Source organism: Anomalospiza imberbis, chromosome 1, assembly GCF_031753505.1.
Source record: "Anomalospiza imberbis isolate Cuckoo-Finch-1a 21T00152 chromosome 1, ASM3175350v1, whole genome shotgun sequence".
Lineage (NCBI taxonomy): Eukaryota > Metazoa > Chordata > Aves > Passeriformes > Viduidae > Anomalospiza > Anomalospiza imberbis.
In genome coordinates this window covers 25,853,973-25,874,628 of record NC_089681.1, presented here as the reverse complement: position 1 = coordinate 25,874,628, position 20,656 = coordinate 25,853,973, and the positions used below count along the sequence as shown (strand labels likewise).

Sequence of the window (20,656 nt, the reverse complement as noted above, 5' to 3'; positions counted from 1 at the left end):
TTTATGGTATTTTAGCACCTATAGTATTTTTGCCTCTTAGTAATGGCTGCTTCTTGTGTTCTGCTCCCATACCTGAAGTTAATGTGGTTGGAAGCAGTTTGTTGGTCTGTGAGCTATGTTCTCTCCTGCATCAACTTCATGGCAAAATAAGTAAAGATCTAATTTTACTAAGATGACACAAATGGTGGCCTTTGTTTGTCATTCAGAGTCTTGCAGCTAATGGTAAGAGGGTGTTTGGTAGTGTGTTTTCAGTCAGGGTTCAGTGTAAGTGCATCTGTTGTGCATGAGGACTGCAGGGCCCTGTGCTGGCTGAGGCACAGCGGGCAGAGTTATGGAACAGGAGGAAGCAGAGGACTTGGCAGGGGCACCACTGAGATGTTTGCTGCAGCTGAGCAATGGTATGAATGAAGAGGGCTCTGGAAATAAGTGAAGTAGTCTTGTTTCCAGTGCAGAGTATGAAAAGCTTTCCTGAGCAGTAATGGAAGTGTGGGCAAGAAACCAGAAAATGCCACAGGTTTATTCAGGCAAGCATGCCTTACTTTGCTGTTCAATCAGGAAATGTGTGTTTATATGTAACTAAGACACACAGAAGAATTACTGTGAACAGTAAGTTGGTACAGGAGCAGCTTCACAGCAAACATTCTTATCAAATCCTGAAATACTGTAAAAATGAGTAAGAAAAACTTGTTACAAAGGCATTCACATTCACTTCTTTACATTATCCATCTTGCTAACGCAAAATGCAAGATTAAATGTAATCTTCCTTGGCAAAGGAACTAGATTTTGTGTTTACAGAATAAATGTTCAGGAAAAATCCTTTTTGTGCACAGTGCATGCTTTATGATTGCTCAGTGTTGATTTGTGTGCTGTTCCTGTAAATAAATCTATGGCAAATGTCCAGTAGTGTGTAACCAGGAGGTTCAGACCAATAGAAACATGGGAGACATTAATGAAGAAAAGACTCTGTTTCATGTTCCAAAATGCAGCTTCTACAGACTTGAAACAAAGGGCTGAGGCTGGCTCAGGAGCAGGATAAATGGACAATATAAAGGTGGTCTGACAGCAAAGTCCCTCAGTATAACACAATCAGAAAACCAGTTTGGTGCCCCAAATCAGAAACAGAATAAACTCAAGTTCAAATTTCAGAGTGAAAGTAATTGCGCATTCTTGAAAATATACATTCTGGGCTTTAGGCTATAGTTTGTGAACATTGCTTGGCAGAAGAAAAAGAATTTAAGATGACAGAGGCCCTGATTAAGGAACATGGTGCTCAGCCTCTGTTCGTTCAACAAGGAACAACATCCCTGCAAAACAATCCCATTGCCAAAATGCTTCTTGCTACATTATAATGTATGTAACCACAAACTTGCAGGCAGCTGGAATTGTGCAATTTTTTCAGACAGACTTAGAGAGCTCTCATCCTTCATAGATAAAACAGCTTGAAAGATGTTTATTCGAAGAATTTGTCCTATACCTGCTTTGAATAGGGTTTTAAAAAAGCACAGCCATTTCTATGTAAACATTAACTGTATAGCTATCTCAGTCTATGGCAAAGAGCATGTTTTTACAAGATGTTATTTTAAAATGAAGAAGCAGAAGGAGCATTGGCTTATAAAAGAAAGATTTGTGTAGTTTTTATTATTCCTTTTGGTCACGGTGGGTTACAGAATGGAACGTGCAACACAATTCTATGCTCCTGCTTGTTTTCTGGTTGGACTGCTCAGGTGTGTTGGAGGAATATCTGTGCTTGGATTCAAATATTTTACTTTCCTGTGTGGATTAGTGGTCCAGTATGATGAAGTGCTGTTATCTCGTGCCTCAGCTCTAGTGACAAGACTCTTGACCTGCTGGATCAGCTCCTTCCAGATGCCCTTTGGCACATGAGTACATCATTCTTCACGGAAAACAAAAATCCCAGGTTAGTGCTCTTGCATTCATTAACTTTTTGCTCTGCCAAGAAGATTTTATTTCCTGGATGTTTACTTGTTTCAGTAGATATATACCTTACTGGCTTTGCTACGGGATGTCACAGGACAACCTATTATTTCAGAAGACTAACTGAATACACTGGGTAAATAATTTCTTTCTTTGCTTATTTTTATCCTAGAGGTTTTTTTTAAAGCTTACTTAATTAAAGTAAGATCTTAACACCGGATCAGCCTGTTTTGTGTCTCATGCATCATGTCATAAATTATTATAAAAGACACAAATCTATAATATTTAATATAAGAAAAATAATTAAGTTTATTAATATTTAACAATACATAGATTAAACTTAGAAGAAAATTCGGGAAAAAACCAGAAAAACATTTGGTTGTTTGAAATTAAATAATATCTCTGAATTTCAGTTAACTACAACTCTTTACTAGTCTACCCCTCTGAAATACTTTCTGATTTAGCAAGTTATGCCACCAGAATAAACATATTTGTGTAGTGGTAGTAAAAATTCCGTTGTGGCTTTCTAAATCAGCAAGAAGGAATTAGACTGCATTAGTTATTCATGGTTTCAGTGACATATGGATGAAGGATTTCCCCCCCCTACCAACTTTCCTTTTGTTTTACTTCTATCACAACTTTCTTAGGAATAGAGAGCAGCAGTTGCCTGCTTCTGCCTGCTAATGACCTCAGTTGAGGCTGTTTGGGGAAACCACATTCCAGGAGAGTCTGAGATCTTTCTTGAAAGCTCTCATTGATTTTAATATTCATGCTGCTGTAATAAAAATAGCAGGCTAAACAGAGAGCGAGAGAAGAAGCTATTCATATGGGTGTTAACTTACTCATCCTGGTGAAACAGAGGTGTTTATTTAGAGCAGCAGCCTAAGAGAGGCACTGTTCTATACCAGCAGCCTTTCTGCTAAAGGAAGCAAGCATATCACCTACCCTCTGGTAAGCTGCTGGCTTCTCTTTTTAATCCTTTCCTTAGATTTGGGCTACAGTAGATTTTCTCTCAAATCTCCTCTGTGATTTGCTCTGGGGTGGGAATGCAGTGCTGGGGGTGGAGCAAGTCCCTCCTGTGGGAAAGCCAGTCTATGACCATAGTAATGCATTTGGAACATGTGAAGCAGTAATTCATTAAATGTTTTTATAAACATAGAATTTGAAAACCAAGAGTAAATATGCTTGTTTCCTATTGAGTGAAAAATGCTTGCTTCAGATGAGATCAAAGTGGATTTTTTGTTTCTGATGTTTGAGTTTTTAGTATTATAATTTCTTAGAGTATTTTATTTTATGCTGTTTCCTCATACTGCATAATCTTGTTTTGTTTGCTTTCCTTATTGGGAAATGTCCAACAGTACAATCTGCTATGAATACTCCCTATGAGACATGTTGATGCTCATACTCATTAGTAGTGTTTTGAAGTTTGAACTACACATTTTTGGTCATGTTGAAAACTGCTTGCTCATCTGATTTCATGTTCCAATAGCTATTAATATAAATGTATATTTTGAGGTTTTTCAACTTTTGCTCAATTTTCTACAGGCAGGAGGAAATTTCCCAGAATGTACTTGGAGAAAATAAGAGATTGCTCATGACTTTTACAATGGCTTTCTACATGCACATTGATTTCTAATACACACATAATTAAAATGTGCTAGATTTTAATTTTAAATGTTTTTCTTAATATCACTAATTTCTGACTGAAACTAGAAAATATTGGGAGTTTATCAGTTTTCTTAGCTGGTTTGCCTTTGCCTGGTTCATTGGTGGCACTTTCATTATTGAGAAATTTTGTGGAGATAGACAAAATTCAGCAAAAGAAAATATCATGAAATGAGGTGTAAATCCGATGTCTAGCATGTTCCAACATCTTTCGTAGGAGTTGACGTTCTAAATGGGAAATTGACTGAATGCAAATTGACTTCCAAGGGAATCTGCAGAAGGCAGCAATAATTGATCTTTAAGACTTTATTGATTTACTAATATTTCTTGAATTAAAAGATCAGAATTGCTAAATGCTCTAACAAATAGAGGCACCTCAGTCACTCTGGAAGGCTATGGAGCAGTTTGTAAGACTTCACAAGTCTGTAAGTTCCTATGGAAGTACATAAGCACTTCCCTGACCAAGCTTTCCTGAATCATTTGGCAAAGGTGAATTACCTCCTTAAGAAGGAAGCAATCACTCATGAGATGTAGACCCATGAAGAATGGGAAGTTTCTGAGAAAATCCTACCCTGCCAAACCAGCCCTAGAGTAATTTATGGAAGAACTGTCTTTGATTTCAGCTCTAGTTTTCAACTACTATCAACTTGTCCCTTCTTCCTTCACTTTTGTGTATGACTTTTGGCAGTGGTTTAAGTAAGAAACAAGCTATTGAGAATTACCTGTATGTTGTCCTGTTTTCCTTAACTTCTCAGGTGTCAATCTCCAAAGTCTTTTCTGTTGCTCTTTGCACATACAGCTGTGACATAAACATGAAGCTGCAAAGGATTTAGGGCCATTATGGCTGTCTGGGCTCTCAGGGCATTGTGTTTTCCCTGAGAGGAAGATTTCCCTCCATTTATTGAGAGAGTGCCTAAGAAAAAGGAAGACCTGAATGAAAATAGGGTTCTGAAGGCGTGTAGCAGAGCTCACTTGCTGACACAAGACAGAGGCAAGTGTTGACAGCTGTGTCATTCAGCCTGTTGTGGCCTCTGAGGCACATTGGCACATTGATTCCAGAAACCAATAGCTCCTTCTGCTTGTCCCCTCTGTGGGACCAAGACAGCAAGGATCTTCCTTAGCATCAGAAAGCTTTTATACTTTGCTCTTCAGACTTCATATTCAAGAGTTACTAAAATACCTGTACTGGTAATTTTGCTGCCATAAAGTTTTATCATCACAATACCCAACCATGTTAAAACAGAATGCAAAGAACCTCAGCTTTTTAATTACTGCATAAATTAAAATTTTCTGGTCTTGGGAAGCCACTCTAAATGCTAGAAGATTCTCTGTGAATATTTGTCATCTATTATAATGCAGGATTTTACAACTGAAAATGGCCACCTCTGTAAGAAATCACCTTACAGCTCTGATGTTTGTCCCCAGTAAGCTATCTCAGTTAGTAGCTTTTGCTGTCTCTCACTTGAATTATGTGCACCCTCAAAATGTGACCTAAATGTCCAAATGATGGAGAAGAGCTATTGAAGCATTCACATTACATGTAAGCTTCTCAGCTTAAGCTTTTTAACAGTTCAAGGCAGAAGCAACAGTGATGGTCCCAGAAAGGGGACATGGTGGCATGAGGATGAAGTGATAGTGACAACAGTAGGACAGGACTATTGACCAGGTTCAGTAGGAAAAAAAATAGCAGAAGTTATAAATGAGATAAAGAGTTAGACAACAGACACTGGGTATATCCTTGAATAGTTTTCATCATTGCCTGGAATATAAAAGCAGTATATTCTTTTTACAGTTGACAAAAAATATTATTCTTTTGCTATTATACAGGGAGTTCTGTACTGGAGACTATTTACTATATCCCACTAATTTTCTTGATAGCATGAAAACTTTGCTGAGAACAAGCATCGGTCATGATTCAGTGAATCTTGTTTATTTAAGAAAGACATAGTCCTGAATAAATAAATCTGTAACTGCTCCAACATTGTGATGGCACTGAATGAAATCAGTGCACTGTCAAAGCTGCTAGAAATTGTTGTCTTGGTGAAGGACAGGCAGAAGCTGTTTAAAAATTTTTGTTCAAAATTTTCTACTTCCAGGTGATATAAATTACTTACAGTGAAGTTGCACATCTTGGTTATGGAAACTCTTACTCTTTGATTCTCAGGCCATACCTATTTGTGGACTTATTTGAGGGTCTCGGTAAAAGTTTTGCTTATGTGACATGCCTCAAAGTACTGAATTTTAAACTGTTTCTTCTGATTGTTTTTCCTTTCATAATGGTTTCATCCACAGTCACTTATTTATGGAAGAAATACTTCCCTACACAGTTCCAGTTACACATTTTTAGAAATCGGAAATAATCTTTTGGTAGCACAAGAGATAAGAGAAAAATATGCAAAACATTGTGTTACTTAAGAATATAATTTAAACTTTACCTTTGTGCTCTCATGAAAGGTGCAGATTGTAAAAATGCTACTAGGCTTCAATTGTATTGACAGTTTAAATGATCAAATTCCCTTTAGCTAGCAGGCCATCTGTACTAGACATCCAAGTTCAGGCTTGATACCATGTACACAAGTTACCTGTACCTACCAATTACTTGATGTATTCTTTTTTACAGGAAAATAGCTGTATCTTACTTATCAGTGAGACTTCATTTCAGGAAAAGTGATAGCCACTGGGTTTGATCACTGCTTGCATAGCTCCACATTCACGTCACCTGAGTAACAACTGCATTTTTAATTCCCACACCCTTTGAACTGTGCTGACTGAAACAGTTGTGCATCTCAGCTCACAGCCAGAGCTCGCATTTAAAAATCTGAAAAAAAAATTAAAAATTGTACATCAAGCATAAGAAGCATGCAATCATTTAAAACCAGCTATGCTACAGAACAAGTATTATGCCCAGATTTTTAGCATGCTACTATCATGATGATCTCTCCAAACAGCTGCCATCCTGGGAGGAGTTTCTGCTGATATTTCACGTAGCCATCGAGAACAGAAATGGAGGCTGGAGGTTCTGGAAGTATTGGCCTCTATTTTGGGGTGGGGAGGGTGATTTTTTCCTCCTTTCTGTTACACAGAAGGAAACAGGTGAGGCTCATCAGGAATTTAAAGGAAGATAAATGAATGGTGTATTGGATACATGAAATTTCTCCCTGCAAAACAGGATGATGTTTTTTATTCATAGAGGAATGATGTGAGAAGTAACAGGAGTCACTTGTGTGTTTGAGGAAGAGGTCAGAAAAAAAAAGGGGAGTCATGCTTGGACACTTTAGACAAGAGTTCATATTTAACTTTATTCCAGTGTTCCCACAGTGTTCCGTGGTTAGAGAAAGTGCCATTGGGATGAGAAAAGCATGTAATCTTTAAAGAGATTTGGCATCTTTTAATTTTTAGTACTCATCAGACCTCATTTGCTATTTGATCAATTAGGAAAGTGAGTTGCATCAAAAAAGCTGAGAAGGAATACATAGAATTATAATATATTCAGGGTTGCTAAAACAGTCATACTTTACAAAGGAAAGCAAACCTTTCAGGAACTTTGGGGAGGGCAGATTGTTTTAAACTGGCCATTGACCCAAATTTTAACAACATACATTTATGAATCATGTGCAATGTATAAATGTAGTGTGTAAACATTTGTAATCAAATGGGTTTTGTTTTGCCAGTGTTGCATGGGTGAGCTTTGTTCTACTCAGGGAACTTGGATCTAGGTCATAGGATTTTGAGGAAATTATCTTCAGAAGTGCTTTAGAGTGTGTGTGGAGGGGAGAAGGGAAGGAGAAACAAATATCGTTTGAGACAGGCACCAAAAATTAGCCATTGGTCTAAGCACCCTTATACATCAGCAGGACCCAAGAACTGGACAGCCACTGCAGTCCAGGGTTCCTCATCCCCGGGGACCTCAGCCCCAGAGCAGTGCATGTGTGCACAAGGCAGAGTGATCCATGGAGCTGTGCAGTCAGGTCGTTCTTCCCAGCTCCCAGCACACCTGGATCTTGTCCTGTGAGCACCAGAGGGAGATGCTTTTACAGGCAGGTTTTGTTGGACTCTCTTACACAGAAGCATTCCAGGGACAGAGTGTTCCAGCCTCAATCCCTGTGAATGTTAGTGGCTTCTTCTTAGTTAAGTGAGGTTAATAGCTAACCAAGCTGCATTATTCACTGCAGCAGCAATCTCATCACTAGCAGCAGTAAAAGGTGGTTTTTTACCCTCATATTAACGTTTATCTTGTGAGGTTAGAGGTTTTGAGGCTCTTTCTATGTCTTTTCTCTGGTGTTTTCCAGCAGAACAGTTTTCAAGTGAATGTCATTTGATGAAACAAATAATAATGAAATTAAAATTCTTTCTGGGATAAGAACAAATTTTAGGAAGAGGTTTTCTTGTAGAAGATACTCCAGCTGTATTAGAATGTGTTTCCAGGGATACAGTGTCTCCTTCTTCCTTAAAATATTTTCAATAACATAACATAGAATTACAATTCAAGACAAACAATATTAGTGAACTGAGAGTTAACAAAACCTTCAGAATCTATAACCAAAGACAGTGGCCTCATATTTATGTGTTGAAAAGGTATGCAACTGTTAAAGTTAAGAAAATTCACTAGTGTGCTGTTCCAGAACAGAATTTTGCAAGATAAAATCAGGCAAAATAGTTGTTCTTTGTATCATTTGTGCCTTTATGTTAATTATCTTATCCATATCTCTGATGCCACATGCATTACAAAATATGTTCTCTCCTCTTGTTTTCAGGTAATGTGATTTGAAGATGCCAACGCCTTGGCAAATATGCTGCAATAAAAAGTCCAGAACTGAGAATGCAAAAGCTGAAATGGACAATATGGCAGAGACAAGTGAAAAAATGCAGATGAAAAAAGAAATCTCATTACTAAATGGAGTTTCTTTAATTGTAGGGAACATGATTGGCTCTGGTATATTTGTATCACCCCGAGGTGTTTTAATGTATAGTGCTTCCTATGGACTCTCGCTGGTCATCTGGGCACTTGGTGGGATTTTTTCCCTGTTTGGAGCTTTGTGTTATGTTGAACTGGGAACATCCATAATGAAATCTGGAGGCAGTTATGCCTATATTCTGGAGGCATTTGGGGCCTTTGTGGCCTTCATCAGACTCTGGTCTTCCTTGCTAATTATTGAACCGACAACTCAGGCCGTGATAGCAATCACATTTGCTAACTATATTGTTCAGCCAATTTTCCCCCACTGTGAACCACCGTACGATGCAGTCAGGTTAATTGCAGCTGCGTGTATATGTAAGTAGTGATTGCCAGAAATTAAGAACTGTAATTGTACGTGGCCAGAGAAGGCGTTTCTAAATTTCTATTTCTTTACGTTCTGTGAAAATAATTATTGCCTATCTAAAGCATGTTCTTAGGAACTAATAATCTTTTATTCAGATGTATTACGTTTGGGGCTGGTATTACTAGAGGAGAGAGGAGAATTACAACAATTTGGCAGAGAGAAATTGTGACTGCTGATTAAAGATACATGTATGTCTATGGTTCACTGGCCTAACTGGCTGTTAGGACACTGTCACATGCACAGATTCATTTATGAAAATGAAGGCAAGAGGTTCCTCCATTTATGAAAATGAAGGCAAGAGGTTCCATGTGTGTTTGCATGCTAGTGTCCTTACTATATAAGATGATTTCTAAATTATTTTTGTTTTGAGCATTACAAAACCATCTTATTTTCCTTTCAAAACTGAAATTTAGATTATAGGAAACAGAAGCAAAGACCAATAAGACTTCTAGATAAGAAACAGCCCACTTTGATCCATGCTTGTGAGCACTCTGCGTGACCATGCCACATTTGCTCTTCTCCAGCAGCTGGGCTTCGTACCTGGTACCAGTGCACGCCATGACCTTTCCTTTCCTCATCTGTCTCTATTTTGAATCACGGGATTGCAAGAGGGAGAAGTTGCCCGTGTTGCCCTGTGTGTGTGCTAGAGTGAGAGCAGATAGGCACACGGCTCAGCCCCTGGCTGGACCTGCTGCCAGCCGAGGGACAAACCTGACTACAGAGAATATGGCAAAAGGAGGAAAGGAAGACTGATCCCACCCACTCTGCAACCAACTAGTTTGGTATTTTTGTTAGATTCTGTCAAAAAATGGGACTTGAGAGGACTCTGTAAGTGCGTGGTATGCAATCTTCAGACTCAGGGCCAAAATGTGAATGACACAACTTCTAAGCCATGAGCACAGAGTAATAGCATGCTAGCCTGGCTCAATTCAGCATCTTCTCATAGCATGCAAACTGTTTTTGTGGAGTTGTCCTTATTCTATACCAAAACTAGAGCTTAACACAGCATGAAGAAATTTTTGAAATACAGGATATAAAGGAATACTATCATTTGCATGTAAACAGCTCTTGTTGAGTTTAATAAAATTTAAATATTATTTAAAAGAAGAAAGACTTAGTCCTAAAGTTCAAAAATTGTTATGTTTTGTCCTACCAACTGTCATGAAAGCAGTATTCTTCAGAAAACCGTTGTGTAAATTTTAAACCAGGTATTTAATTTTAATAAATCTGGGTGGTCCTGAAGTGGTGAAATTTGATTCAGTTTTACTCCTTGAAAGAGTAGTGGTATCTGGATAGATGAGTTTGAAATATGACTTAAGTGATGTTAAATATCCAGTGCTCCTTTCATGCATATTCATTTTCTCTGCAGGTTCTTTAACATTTATTAACTGTGTTAATGTAAAATGGGGTACCCGTGTACAAGATGTTTTCACATATGCAAAAGTCATGGCTCTTATCTTGGTGATATCTGTTGGCCTTTACAAAATTGGCAAAGGTAAGAATCATTTTCATTTACCTAAATTCTATGAAATTAATCATATATGATGATTTCAAAATCCATGTAGGGAGATCTTTAAGACTTACATATGAAGGGTTGTTTATTCTGGAAAAAAAAAAAAAAAAGTCTGCCATAGGAAGACCAGATGTTTTTTATGGCTTGTAGAGCAATGGGGGTTAATTATTCAGGCCAAGTCCTGTGCTGCTTGGTCTGAATAGCAAATAGCAGCTGAATTAACATCACTTTACTGCTGACTAGTTAAAGTCAGCCTCGGTGTCTGACTCATGCATTACTACCTGTCCTGTAACAGAACAGGGAAACAGAAATTGCATTGCTCCTCACAGTTCCCCCCACCACCATTCTCCCCCCCACCTCACCCCACCAGCCACCCCCCAGCCAAAGAACCCTGCCCAGAAGAGGACCAGAGAGGGTAAATCATAGCTGGGATTTGTGGGAGGGCATGTTTGTTCCTAGAAACAAAGACTGTAACTGCAGTTCTGTGAATCACTGTGGTATGCTGTTACTGTAAGGCATCACAGGGCAGATGAGCCACCTCCTATCAGCAATAACTGGACTGAACTGAACACACTGAAAAGCTGGAGAGCAGTTTAGTCTGGTGCTACCTCAGAGTTTTGCATATGGCAATAAATTTGATTTTATTTTGGGCCTCTGGCACAGTGAATTCTCTTCTAGTTCTGCCTCTGCTGCCTAGATTACTAAGGTTTTTACATTTTCATTTCCTTTGAAATTCTTAAATCTCATAGCCATTTGACCTTTATTCCATTGAAATAAAGGTGGTTTCCCTTCTTCAGTTTAGGAATTCTCTTTTTCTCCTGCTAAATTAGATTATAAAACCTAACAAGCATGCTTTCTTTTCCATGTTTGCTGACCTCCTCCTTTGCTTGGCTGCAGTTGCATCAGTTGTTACACTGTAAAGCTACATTAGACTTTAGGAAAGCTTTCTTGTCTGTCTAAGCCATTACCTCTGCATGTCAGTTGTCACGAGCTGGTTGAAGTCTGAAGACACTTGGACAACCAAACCCAGCCCTAAGGGCACAGACATGAAGATTCAGAGAAGAAGCATTGCTTAAAGGTCACAGTTGCATGAAGGAGTAGTTCCCCTCATAAAAGTGCTGCAGTTTTGCAAAAGTGTGATTCTGTGACGTCACCTCTGTAGCAGCACTGCTCCTGCTTTCAAACTGCCTCCTTCAAAACTGCCTCCCCTCCTGCTCACTGGTGTGCTGTTGGATCTAGGGGCTGCTCCCTCTGGTCCCACATACTGCCCATTTTGTTCACTCTGCATTGCTCTATGGGCTCAGGGAGGGTTGAAGCATAGAGGAAACATTATGGTGAGGCACACAAAATGCTGAGAGCTTTTACTGGTAGTAAAGGTCTCATCTCTGCTTTGTTTAAGCAGAACCGAACACTTAAATACAGGAAAGACTGGGAGGAGGAATGATGTAGATTTCTGGAGGAAGCTGTGATCAGGTCAATGACCCTTTTAAACTCAGCAGCTGTTTTAATGAAAATAACAGTTATGATGTTTTAGCCCTGCCATATTCTTTCTGATGTGTTTGGATGCACTTCTTGTGTTAAAAGACTGTAAATATATCTGATTTTGAGTATGAGCTGTCTTTAGCAAAAAAAACAAAAAACTTTTCTTGAACATTTTGAGTTTTTCTTTCTTTTACCTTCCAACCATTTGCTTCTCCAAAGTATGTGTACATTTCATAGCTTCTCTTCTTTGGTTCAGTCTCCTGCTCTTTGATGACTGAATTGCTTTTCTAGTATCTATGAACTCCTTAGTTGAATAAGTGCTTTCATTTTGCAAAAAAGACAATAATTCCTTTCATAATTGAGGTTTCAGCATGTTTCTGTCTTCTCTTAATACTTAACCCACTTCCATTTTCATTAGATAGTAGACTTTCCTTCTGCAATCTCAGTAAGGCCTTTCTTCCCCTTTCCAGGATGGCAGTGAAGGCTTATGCAGTTTCACTAACATTTTTCCTATTTTGCAGCCTTCTGCAGGCTGTCATCTCAACCGATGGAGCTAAACTAAAGCAGAATTTTGAAAGGAAAGATTTTTAATCTCATCTCTTAGTTTTGGGGAACACTCGTGTGGGTCAGAGCATCCCACTGAAAACCATGCCTAAAGGAGGTCCCCCTCTAGTGGCCACAAATTCATCTGGTGAAAATAAAAGCACAGCTATTAGGAAGAAATATGAGTCAGATTCAGGAACTGAAACTGGCTTTGCCAAATACCTCATCCTGGCTGACAGGGTACTGCATGCCCTTGGTATGGCTCCCTCCTTTGGTCAGGCCAGCAGTAATGTCAGAAGAGGACTCTGTGAATTCTGGTAGGATACAAAAGTCACATCCAAATAACAAACTCATGAAAATGTTCTGTTTTCTCCCTGTGCAAGTTTAGCTGTCTGAACATCTGGCTGAAACTCTCGTTTGTTAATTAAAAATGTATGTTTTGCATTTTTAGATACAGTAATGAAACCTGGATGCAGTGGGGTGTTATTTCCTTTTGGTTAGCTGACACTTCAGGTGTAGTGCCCTTCTAAGTTGCAATCCTTGAAATGTAACAGCCAATTGGCACCTGCCATTTGTACAGGGGAAATCGAAAACCTGAGAGCTCCATTTGAGGGCTCAGCAACAAACCCAGGGATGATCGCCCTGGCTCTCTACTCTGCCCTCTTCTCCTACTCAGGATGGGACACGCTCAACTATGTCACCGAGGAAATGCAGAATCCTGAGAGGTAAACACAGGCTTTTCCTTTGAACCACTGACAGGTGATGGCAGGACAAGCCACTCTGTGTTTGTTTCTGATTAGTCAAATTATTTTCTCTTCTCTTCAAATGAAGGAGTAAGTAGGAGAACTCTTTCTGATTATTGTGCTCATTTATCGGTTGTATCACACTAATGAATCATTTACCTGTATATATGTATTCTACATCTTACACTTCAGACTACAGTTTTTAAAGAAGGAGAACAAATCCCTGCTGAAAGCAAGGAAAAGCAAAGGTACATCTAGCCCTCTAAAATTCCTTGCATCTTTTCAGTTAGGCATCTTTTCAGTTAGGCAGAATTATTTTTCCAAGACATTTTTTTTGTCACCAGTAGAGTAAGACTGTGTCAGATTTATGGCTTTTATGATGTGATCTTCAGCATTATTGTTTATGGGCAAATACCATCTCCTCCCTTCTGTAGGGATGTCAGCCCTGTGGGAGTTGGCTTGAGTCAGCCACTCAAGCTGATATAGTCCATCGTGTCTTGGGACATGCATAGGTTATGAGTCAGAGAAAAAATGCCCCAATCAAGAAAATACCTAAGTCTGCACTTAAATCTCATTGTTTCAGAGCTCTCTTAGATTGCTGCATATAACAGACAGTGTATTAAATTTACATGTATGAATGTTTTAAGGGTTTTTTTTAAAACCTGTGACAGACACACCAGCAACAAACTAAGCTTTTTATGGCATTGTTTCATGCATGGCTGCATGTTATTTTGTAACCCCATGATTCAAAATGATGGATTACAAGACATGATGGAGGTATCCATTCTGGGAACAATCTTCTATTTAAGTACTTCCCATTTAAACAACATGGAATAATGTTTCCATTTTCCTTTTGCAGGAACCTACCTCTTTCTATTGCAATTTCAATGCCTCTTGTAGCTATTATTTACTTATTGACTAATATAGCATACTATGTAGTGTTGGACATGTCAGCTCTCCTCACAAGTGATGCGGTGGCTGTGGTAAGTTGTGGAACACAACCCAAACAAAAGACACTACAGGAAAATGTCAGGTAGCATGCTTGGCAAACAGTTGAAATACTGTCATGCTGAAGGCTGCTTAAAACATTTTTTTCATGTTAACAGTACCAATATATTAGAAAGTGCATATCAAGAATATACCCAAAAAAAAATGCTCTTGAAAAATTGTCTTGTATACTCTTTAAATCCTGCTCTTAACACTACATCATAGGAAAGATGCTTTTGTCAGGATCAAAGAGCTATAGAAAGTCTGGGTGGTTGAAGAAACATTGTCTTTTGTCATCATTCTAATGTACCGTACGTAATGTTTAACACTGAACGACCACAGCAATATTTTCAGTGCAGAAGTGTGCACTGAAATGTTTTTTAAAACCTTATCAGTATTTTATACAGAAATAAAATGATAATTCATGGATTACTAGAGTTGGGATTTGTCAGAATACTTTAAAGCCAATCCATATCCTCTTTTCCATCACTGAATTAATCTAGGCTTGGATTTTTTTTAAATCTTTTTTAATGTATCTGCCAATTTTATTTTATGCTGATCAGCTTTTCCAAATTCTAGTTTTCTAAGTCACTATTGGGTGTCATAGAAAAGCATGGCTATGACACGACATTTGGGATGACGTGTTTTCATGAGAGTTACTCATAATTATCCATATGCCTAACATAGAAGGCCTCACCTTTTTTTTTTTTTTTTTTTCTGTTACAGACATTTGGAGGCGAAACCCTTAGTCATGCCAAGTGGATAATTCCTATAGCAGTGGCCATGTCTTGCTATAGTGGCTTAAACTCATCAATTATTGCAGCATCTCGGTATGAAATAGAAGATTTATTTTAAATAACCAAAAAGGAATTATTAATCTGCATTCTATACTACTGTTTGGTAATTTTTGCCATGTCAAGTCATACATTTATGATGGAGGTATTGTTACAATCAGATGTCTTCTCATCATCTACACCATTTGATAAACTAAAGCCACTTGAGAAGAGAGTAGCACTTAAAAGAGAGTAATAAAAAATTATTTCTTTGCATTGTCAGGAAGCAAAAAGTTATTCCTATGGTTGAGTTTCCTTAGTCTTTATTTAGGCTTTTCTATGTTGGAGCCAGAGAAGGACACCTCCCTGTCAGTCTGAGCTTGATTCACATAAAGTGCTTCACACCAGTCCCTGCTCTGCTGTTCAATGTAAGTGACACCCCAGCCTCGTGCCTGGCTGGGGCAGCTGGGATTTGGACCTTGGGTAAAATATCTCTGCTCTGCCCTGGACTTCTCACAGACTTCTCCTGCCCTGGGGACATCTTCTGCATGCCCACAATTTCTAAAACTCATTGAGGGGGTGGGATTGGTGTTATTTTGTCTGATAGAGGGATTTTTTTCAGTGGAAAGAGAATGGCTTGATTTGTGTTCATATGCTTTCCAAACAATATTAGTGAGAAGTACAATAGCATTGCTGAGAAAACAGAATGGCTAAAGGTGTAATAGTATAGACAAGAGCTGTTTAAGTCTTTAATGTGAGCTGTTAAAGTGTCACTGGAGGAGAATATGTCAGGAACATCTCTTTGACCCTGCTGTAGGCTGATGTTCTACAACTGTAGTTATAACAGGAGAGACAAAGTTCTTAAAATTAATTTTCTACCATTGGATGCCTATAGCCTTGTTGACTTTTTTTCTGCTGTCACTATACAAATGAGCTCTTGTGACACACAATTGTGGAATCATAAGTTATAGAATTACAGGAAATTATTTTCATAAATCATCCATGTATTTGAGCATGCATTTTATTTGGTGTCTGCTATTGCCCTCTGTTACATATCTTTTATGATTAGATTGTCAAACTCATCCTGTTTGACACCAAATAATTTACTGAAAATTATAATCTCATTATGAAGACTCTTCTCACAGGGACTCTGTTTGCACTACCAAGTTGATTTATACTCTCTTTATATACCACCATTCACATTTTTCATGTGGAAAGTGGAAGTTTTTTCTCTTCATCTGTTAAAATAGACATTGAATTCCTGGTGGTTTAGGTCTTTCTGTACAGGCAGTATAGCACACCTGCAGGGCACAGAATTTACTCTAATGGTCTCAATTTATGAGTGGACTGATATCCTAAGCTCATACAAATAGGTTGGAAACAGGCCAGTTTATAATTTTACTCAGTCTTTATTTTCACATTAAAAGTCTTTGTTTTTATTATCTCTAGGGCTTAATGACTTTGCTTTATCTCCTTGTGGAAGATGTTTTCCTCCTTATTAATTACTACTGCTTCAACTACTGGCTCTTTGTGGGTCTGTCTATTGCTGGACTAATATATCTGAGATATACTCAGCCACATAGACCACGGCCTGTTAAAGTAAGTAAAAAAGACAGGAAGAAAGCTCTAAAAGCCAGCTAATGCATGTGTTTATATGATCTTTAATATCACAACCACAACAGTACCAGTTAATATTATAGATTATTTATTATCCATAGAAATTCTTTCAAAATACAAGATGATGCAGCAAAACCCATTAGAGTTCACAAGAACATCTGTTCTGGTAGTTTTGCTGTGAGATTGAAATTATATATACCACTTATTCTTCTTTCATTCAGATTTATAATAATTTTTGTTTCAAAACAAATAAGGAACAAATAAATGTCTGAGGTTTCTAGCCCATCCTGGAAGAATAGCAGACCTCAGCAGAGCTGGTGATGGAGGGTCCAGAGAGGTTAACACTCTGATCAAACTTACATGATTTAACAAAAACAGTGTAATCCCTCCAAAACCCATAAATGTCCACAATTCTGCCCACACAGAAGTTAGCTTAAATAATCAAATATATTTTGAATGTTCCCTCCCACTGTGTAGTGGTCATAGACCGTGAAATGCAAGTTTAATGATTGACTTAGAAGAGCATTTGAATATCAGTTAGACAAGGGAGACTGTACAGAAACAAAGTGTGCCTAAAACCTGTTTCTAGTTTTAATCCGGTGATTGTCCAGGAAGCAAGGATGGAAACCCACAACAGGCACACAAAACCATCGACTGGCTCCTGTTTGTTGGCTTGGTGACCTGCATTTTGGCTCTGCAGTGATGCAGTAAAAATCAAGAGAATTACAAATTAATACCCCCCAAATATTTCTTCTTTGTCAATCTCTCTTCCTAAACTACTGCATCATTTTTACAAACAAATTTTCTTTCAATTTGTGCAACATCCTGATTAATTTTTTAAAAGTTCAAACAAAGGCATAAAATATCCTAAGCACCTCCTGCTAAAACCTTCTCAATTTTCCACAGCAGACAGAATTTTCCTGAAGCATGTTCAGACTCAATTTCCAATCTTTCCCACAAAATATGTGGAAGACAAAGACTTATTGGCAGTTTTGCCTCTGACTCTACTAAGGATTACAGTCAGATTTTACACAAAGACTGTTTTAATTCCTGTCAGCATTTGCCAGCTTAGTCAACACCACAACTCCACCTACACCATTTCCTTTTCTGAAATGTAGCAGTTGGTTTTCATCAACTTACATTTTTAACATTTATAAGGAAAAAATTTATTTATACCAGTAACTCTCACCAATTTCAGCTGGTATTCAAATGTCAACTCCTGGACCCTTAGAAGGCTCACTACAAGAGGCAGTTAAAAAAATATTAGTGAAAAATAAATTCATAAAGAGGTTTTTGAAACTTTCATAGAATCATAGAACCATAAAATGTCAAGGTTTGGAAGGAAGCTTAAAGATCCCCTAGTCCTAACCATCCCTGCCATAGGCAGGGACAATTTCCACCAGACCAAGTTGCTCAAGGATTTATTCAGCCTAGCCTTGAACTACTGCCAGAGTTGGGGTATCTACAACCTCCCTGGGTAACCTGTTCCAGTGTCTTACCACTTTCACAGTAGAGAATTTCTTCCTAATAGCTAACCTAAATTTCTCCTCTTTCAATTTGTACCCATTATTCCTTATCCTATCACTACAGTTCCTGATGAAGTATCCCTCTCCAGCTTTCCTGTAGGCCCCCTTAAGACACTGGAAGGCTGCTAAGAGGTGTCCATGAAACCGTTTCTTCTCTTGGCTGAACAGCCCCAACTTTCTCAGCTGGCTGTCATAGGGAAAGTGCTCCTGTCTTCTTATCAGCTTCATGGCCCATCTTTCCTTATTTGTGATATGATATTTGTTAAGTGCCCACAAAAATGGTTGTAAATCAGTCCATTAGTTCTACAACATCAGGATGGTAATTGACAGTCTAGTGAGGTAGTTCCCAAACAAAACTACACGTAACAATTCAGAACTGAAGTTGGAGAGAAAGATACCCATTACTTAAAGTACTTCTTTCAAAGGTTGATCTTTTACTAATTGTAAAGGAACTGAGTTTATGCAGACCTGAAAACAATAAAATAGTCAGATGCTCAGATGTGCACCAAATAAGAGGCTCTCAGCAGTGTACACAGAAGCTAATAAATTATGCTGATTGTAAGCAGTCAAAAAGATTCAGTACATACTTTTATTATTTACATGTCTAACTTTAATCTGCAAAGCCTGAATTTTTACAATAGCGTGTTTGTTGCATCTTTTAACAAATGCTGTATTTTTTTTTTTGTCTTCACAGCTTAGCCTCTTCTTCCCTATAGTATATTGTTTGTGTTCCCTATTCCTGATTATAGTGCCTCTCTACAGTGACACAATCAATTCCCTTATTGGCATTGGTATTGCCCTCTCAGGCATTCCTGCATATTATTTGGGAGTCTATCTGCCAGTTGAAAAACGACCTAAATGTCTACTTTGGCTCTCTGGTAAGCAACATCATATCCCAGTCACCATGTCAAAACCTTGGTCAGAAGAAGGAAAGAGTAATTTTTCCGCAAATCCTTTTTTTTATGAAGTTTTGCTATGCTTTGGTATGTGGCATGTCTGAGATCATCTACTTTATGACATGGTCCTGAAAACAAAACAATGCTTACCTGTACAAAACATTCCAATATGTGGGTGTCATAACAATGCTGGCTCTATAAAAGCCATGTAGGATTGTGAATACTAAACCTAATCTTTTTAATACCCTGGAAGGCAGAAATACCAGAACATCTTTGCTTCACTTTCCATCCAAGGAATGGGACAATCCAAATCAGAGGAGTGCACAGATTTTCAGAAACAATGAAATAATTAATTATTGGCTTGAAGGGTAGTTGCCAGTCCTCAAATTCAGTCAGTCTTGAAAAGCAAATCTTTAATATTTTTATTTATTATACTTTAAATTCAGCTATCAATTAAATGAAAATGTTGATGAAAATCTGATTAAACAAGAATTTCAGTTTAATTATTGGCTTCTTTTGCCTTTAGCTATTTATAACTTATGCATAATTTTATTGATTAAGGTGTTTCAAGATTTTCCTAATATCTGTGTAGTGTTTTCAAATCCTCAAAATCCAGATGTATGTCTAAGATATATTTAAATTTCTGTCACACATTTTTGCCAGTACAGCTACAACAACGAAGTATGTTCAGATGCTCTTCTACTGTGCTCTGTCAGACCTGGACATAGACATGGAACCCAAAGCAGCTAAGAATAAATAGAGTTGCCTCAACATCGAGAATTGTGCCTTGACATCTCCTATCTGGAACAATCTTTATCATCTGAAGTTCTCCCCACATGTTCAGATATACTAGAGCACTAACCACTGTACTGTGCATCAGTTTGATGTCAGTTAAGTTGTGATGGTTTTATAAAATACTCTGTTTTCCAGATTTTTTTTTTAATTCTGTTTGTTAATACTGACTTATCATGTAAAATGTTGAAACTATAAAGCACTTGGTTGGAAAGGATGACAGTTTGACAAGAAAGTTTCACAGATATGTATGCTTGGCATACATATCTCTTTGAATGTAGAATCTGAGAATGAAATAGAGATGGAAGCAAGTTTTGATATAGAAGAACAATAAATGTCTAAATTGACAATTGCTGAGCCAGTCACTACTGGACAACTAAGAAAGGAAAAGTTAAGTCGAGTTGGAAAGGGGTTTTATGACTAGAGCAAACGATATGTCGAACACAAAAAAAAGATGTTTTTACTAAGCAGAAATAGGTCTTAGGAAAAGTGGAAAGACACCATAGGGAAACAAGCGTGCTGATGTGGCAAGAAGAAAAAAGGTCTAAGAATTTTCTGCTGCAAGAAAAGCTGAAAAACAACTTTTAGCTTAAACTGTAACATACTAACTCACATGATTGGATAGCATTAACCATAATATGGTAATGATAGTAGTTATGATAGGCCATAGGTAATAGTAAAGGTATTGATTGTTTATGTATTAAGATGCTCAGCAAAGAAAAATATATAATGCAATGTAACCAAAAGTAAAGGGTCTTCAGGCTTGTCTATAGCTGGAGCTGACAGCTGTAGGCATGGCTCTGTCACCCATGACCCAAGACTGCTTTAAAATCTTGTATACAATAAACAGCATTTTCAAGAGC

The 20,656-nt window shown here is 37.9% G+C and overlaps 1 protein-coding gene and 1 long non-coding RNA gene across 6 annotated transcripts in view; one reads left to right on the top strand and one right to left on the bottom strand.

Moving 5' to 3' along the window:
- LOC137471277 (uncharacterized) overlaps positions 1-3,815 on the bottom strand; it is a 7,793-nt gene extending 3,978 nt beyond the window's left edge. The window contains exon 1 of the long non-coding RNA XR_010997500.1: positions 2,778-3,815. This is a non-coding gene — a long non-coding RNA (uncharacterized lncRNA). The remainder of the gene's footprint in view (positions 1-2,777) is intronic.
- On the top strand, positions 1,381-20,656 carry LOC137471255 (Y+L amino acid transporter 2-like). 5 transcript variants are annotated; one of them, XM_068185450.1, is made up of 11 exons: positions 1,944-2,071; positions 6,221-6,323; positions 8,355-8,872; positions 10,291-10,416; positions 13,040-13,184; positions 14,062-14,185; positions 14,916-15,019; positions 15,294-15,390; positions 16,412-16,561; positions 18,800-18,983; positions 19,670-20,656. In XM_068185450.1, exons 3-11 carry the CDS (start codon positions 8,371-8,373, stop codon positions 19,759-19,761), a joined length of 1,524 nt encoding a protein of 507 aa, XP_068041551.1. In that variant the 5' UTR covers positions 1,944-2,071; positions 6,221-6,323; positions 8,355-8,370; the 3' UTR covers positions 19,762-20,656. The 5 variants fall into 5 exon arrangements, with proteins under 5 accessions (XP_068041538.1, XP_068041525.1, XP_068041551.1 ...); XM_068185440.1 differs by lacking the exon at positions 6,221-6,323 and adding an exon at positions 2,847-2,886 and having other exon boundaries at positions 1,945-2,071; XM_068185431.1 differs by lacking the exon at positions 6,221-6,323 and adding an exon at positions 2,844-2,886 and having other exon boundaries at positions 1,945-2,071.

Coding starts and splice junctions, on each gene's coding strand:
- LOC137471255 (XM_068185437.1), top strand. CDS start 8,371: ATGCCAACGCCTTGGCAAATATGCTGCAATAAAAAGTCCAGAACTGAG. Junction 8,873..10,290: donor AATTGCAGCTGCGTGTATAT/GTAAGTAGTGAT, acceptor TTTTCTCTGCAG/GTTCTTTAACATTTATTAAC. Junction 18,984..19,669: donor ATGTCTACTTTGGCTCTCTG/GTAAGCAACATC, acceptor TTGCCAGTACAG/CTACAACAACGAAGTATGTT.